The sequence below is a fragment of the Synchiropus splendidus genome, chromosome 1, assembly GCF_027744825.2.
Source record: "Synchiropus splendidus isolate RoL2022-P1 chromosome 1, RoL_Sspl_1.0, whole genome shotgun sequence".
Classification (NCBI taxonomy): Eukaryota; Metazoa; Chordata; class Actinopteri; order Syngnathiformes; family Callionymidae; genus Synchiropus; species Synchiropus splendidus.
The window spans coordinates 27,579,805-27,582,054 of NC_071334.1; the positions used below are offsets into that span (position 1 = coordinate 27,579,805).

The 2,250-nt window shown below is 53.8% G+C and overlaps 1 protein-coding gene across 1 annotated transcript; it reads right to left on the bottom strand.

The window, feature by feature from the left end:
- Nucleotides 1-692: 692 nt before the first annotated feature.
- On the bottom strand, nucleotides 693-1,985 carry foxi1 (forkhead box i1). Its single transcript, XM_053848807.1, has 2 exons — nucleotides 1,364-1,985; nucleotides 693-1,277 (listed from the first exon to the last, which is right to left on the bottom strand). The coding sequence occupies exons 1-2, from the start codon at nucleotides 1,959-1,961 to the stop codon at nucleotides 784-786; spliced, it is 1,092 nt and encodes a 363-aa protein (XP_053704782.1). The 5' UTR covers nucleotides 1,962-1,985; the 3' UTR covers nucleotides 693-783.
- Nucleotides 1,986-2,250: the final 265 nt, after the last annotated feature.

Consider the following 2,250-nt stretch of genomic DNA (forward strand, 5'->3'; position numbering starts at 1 on the left):
GACTGAGTCTGAACCGAGCCGATTGGAAGTGACAAGCGGAAAATGTCTCTGTCTTGGGCACTTTACAGCCTGCAGACACTTCTCATTTCTTGCAAGGTCTTTTGTGTGTCGCGATAATTGTGTTTTCAGTTTGTTTGAACCCAACTTTGACTCCAGTTTTCTATTCACTACGTGATTGAATTCTTCATTCCAACACTGTGTAAACTCAGAGTTGACTAATGTGGCAGGTCAACAGAGTCATGAGATCTTCATCCACTGAATTAACTTCAGTCAGCAGAGCTGTGCTGGGGAGTAAACTATCTCTCGAATCTGCATCTGTTTTTGGATCACAAATCTTTTTTTGGCTTCAACTGTGGCTGTGCATTATGGGACCGGCAGTGTGAGTGTGTTTTTCCCCGCCAGCAGCCAATTATGCGAACCAGTAAGGGCCATTTTTAGAAATCAAGGGCCACATGTGGCCCACGGGTCCTGAGTTTGACACAGAAAATGACTGTCTTTTCGAGGCTTTATGAAGAGCAGGGTTGTGATTGACAGCTGAGAGTCAGCATTTTTAAAGTAAAGAGAGTGAGAAGGGACCTGTCTTCTGAAAATGAAGAGACCCAGTGACGGAGTGTACAATAAAAATGGCTTTTATTCAAAAGGTTTAAATAAAACATCTTCATACATTCACATTTTATGAAAATAATTTCTGTACAGATACCCCGGAGAGCAGCTTTATAAAAATAAAAAGCATATGAGTGAGAAGGACGGAGGAAGCAGTCCGTGCGCGAGGGACGGGCCCCCTCACACCTCGGTCCCCTCTCTGCTGTAGATGAGGTTGTTGACGCTGAAGTGGTTGGACAGACTCTGGATCGGGGTGTAATAGTTCATTCTGTTGTCGGGGTTCAGGGGCGAGATCAGGGAGGGCGAGTAGTTACCGAGACCGGACATGCCCTCTCTGACCTGGGTCACCTCTCCGAAGTCCCGCTCACTGACCCTGGATCCGTCCCCCGCCGCGGCCATCAGCGTGTTGACGCTCGACACGAAGCTGTTGAAACACGGACTGTGCTCCGCCGAGTGGGTCGGGGATGACTTGGGCTCGGTGGAGGTCGGTGACCCGTGCAGGCTGGGCGGGGAGCTGCTGAGGAGGCTGGCGGTGTCGGAGATCTTCAGCTGGACCTCCTCGGCCTTGACGTCAGGTGCGTTCAGGTCGGCTCGTCTCTTCCTCTTCCTCCTGAAGTTGCCGTTGTCGAACATTTTCTCACAGTTCGGGTCCAGAGTCCAATAGTTACCCTTCCCTGGAGGCAGAACAAAAAAATAAATGAGTCGATTTATTCCGAGAACATTTTGGTTTGGTGTGGTGTGCGCGGCAGAGGTCACTCACCAGGGTCGTCCTCGTCTCGGGCCACCTTCTTGAAGCAGTCGTTGAGCGACAGGTTGTGTCGGATGGAGTTTTGCCAGCCCGCCTTGCTGCGCTTGTAGAAGGGGAAGTTGTCGGCCACGTACTGGTAGATCTGACTCAGGGTCAGCTTCTTGTCCTGCGCGCTCTGGATGGCCATGGCGATCAGAGCCGAGTACGAGTACGGCGGTCGCACCATCTTGAACAGCTCCTGCTGGCTGGAGATGGACAGCCAGCCCAGGTCTGCCCCTCCGAACCCGCTGGCTGGAGGCAAATACTGGCGCTGGTTCGACCCATATCCGGGCTGCAAGTATGGCGCGCTGTTGTTCCCGGGCAGGTACGGAGAGGAGTTGATCCCGGGTCCATTGAGCCACAGGTAAGGGTTGGAGGGCGGGGTGGGATACTCGCTCAGGCCGTAGCTGGAGGCGTGTGCCGGGGCCCTCTGAGGGTGATGGTGGTGGTGCAGGTTCTGCTGGTACACACCGTAGTTGTCGCAGTACACGGCCATGTCCAAGAGCTCCTGCGCGCTGTGCTGCTGACTGCTGTGCGGGTTCGATGCCGGCTGGTGTCCAAAAGCGTTCATAATCCGAGACCACCAGACTCGCCTCCAAAAACCGCTAGAGTCTCTCTGCTCGTCTCCCTCAGGACTGAGCCGGTCCCGGGAGGAGGGAGTATTTATGCGCAGGGGCCGGAGCCCCACAGGTAGTGCCCCCCTAAACCCCCCCTCTTCTGTCCCGCAGCAGTATTGACCAAATCTGCCTATCAATGAGCACCGATACCATCTCCTTGACCACTGTCTCTTAACGGGACTGGTACATTCAACACCATCTGCGCGTCATTACGCGCCGAGACTCCCCCAACTGCGCAGTATT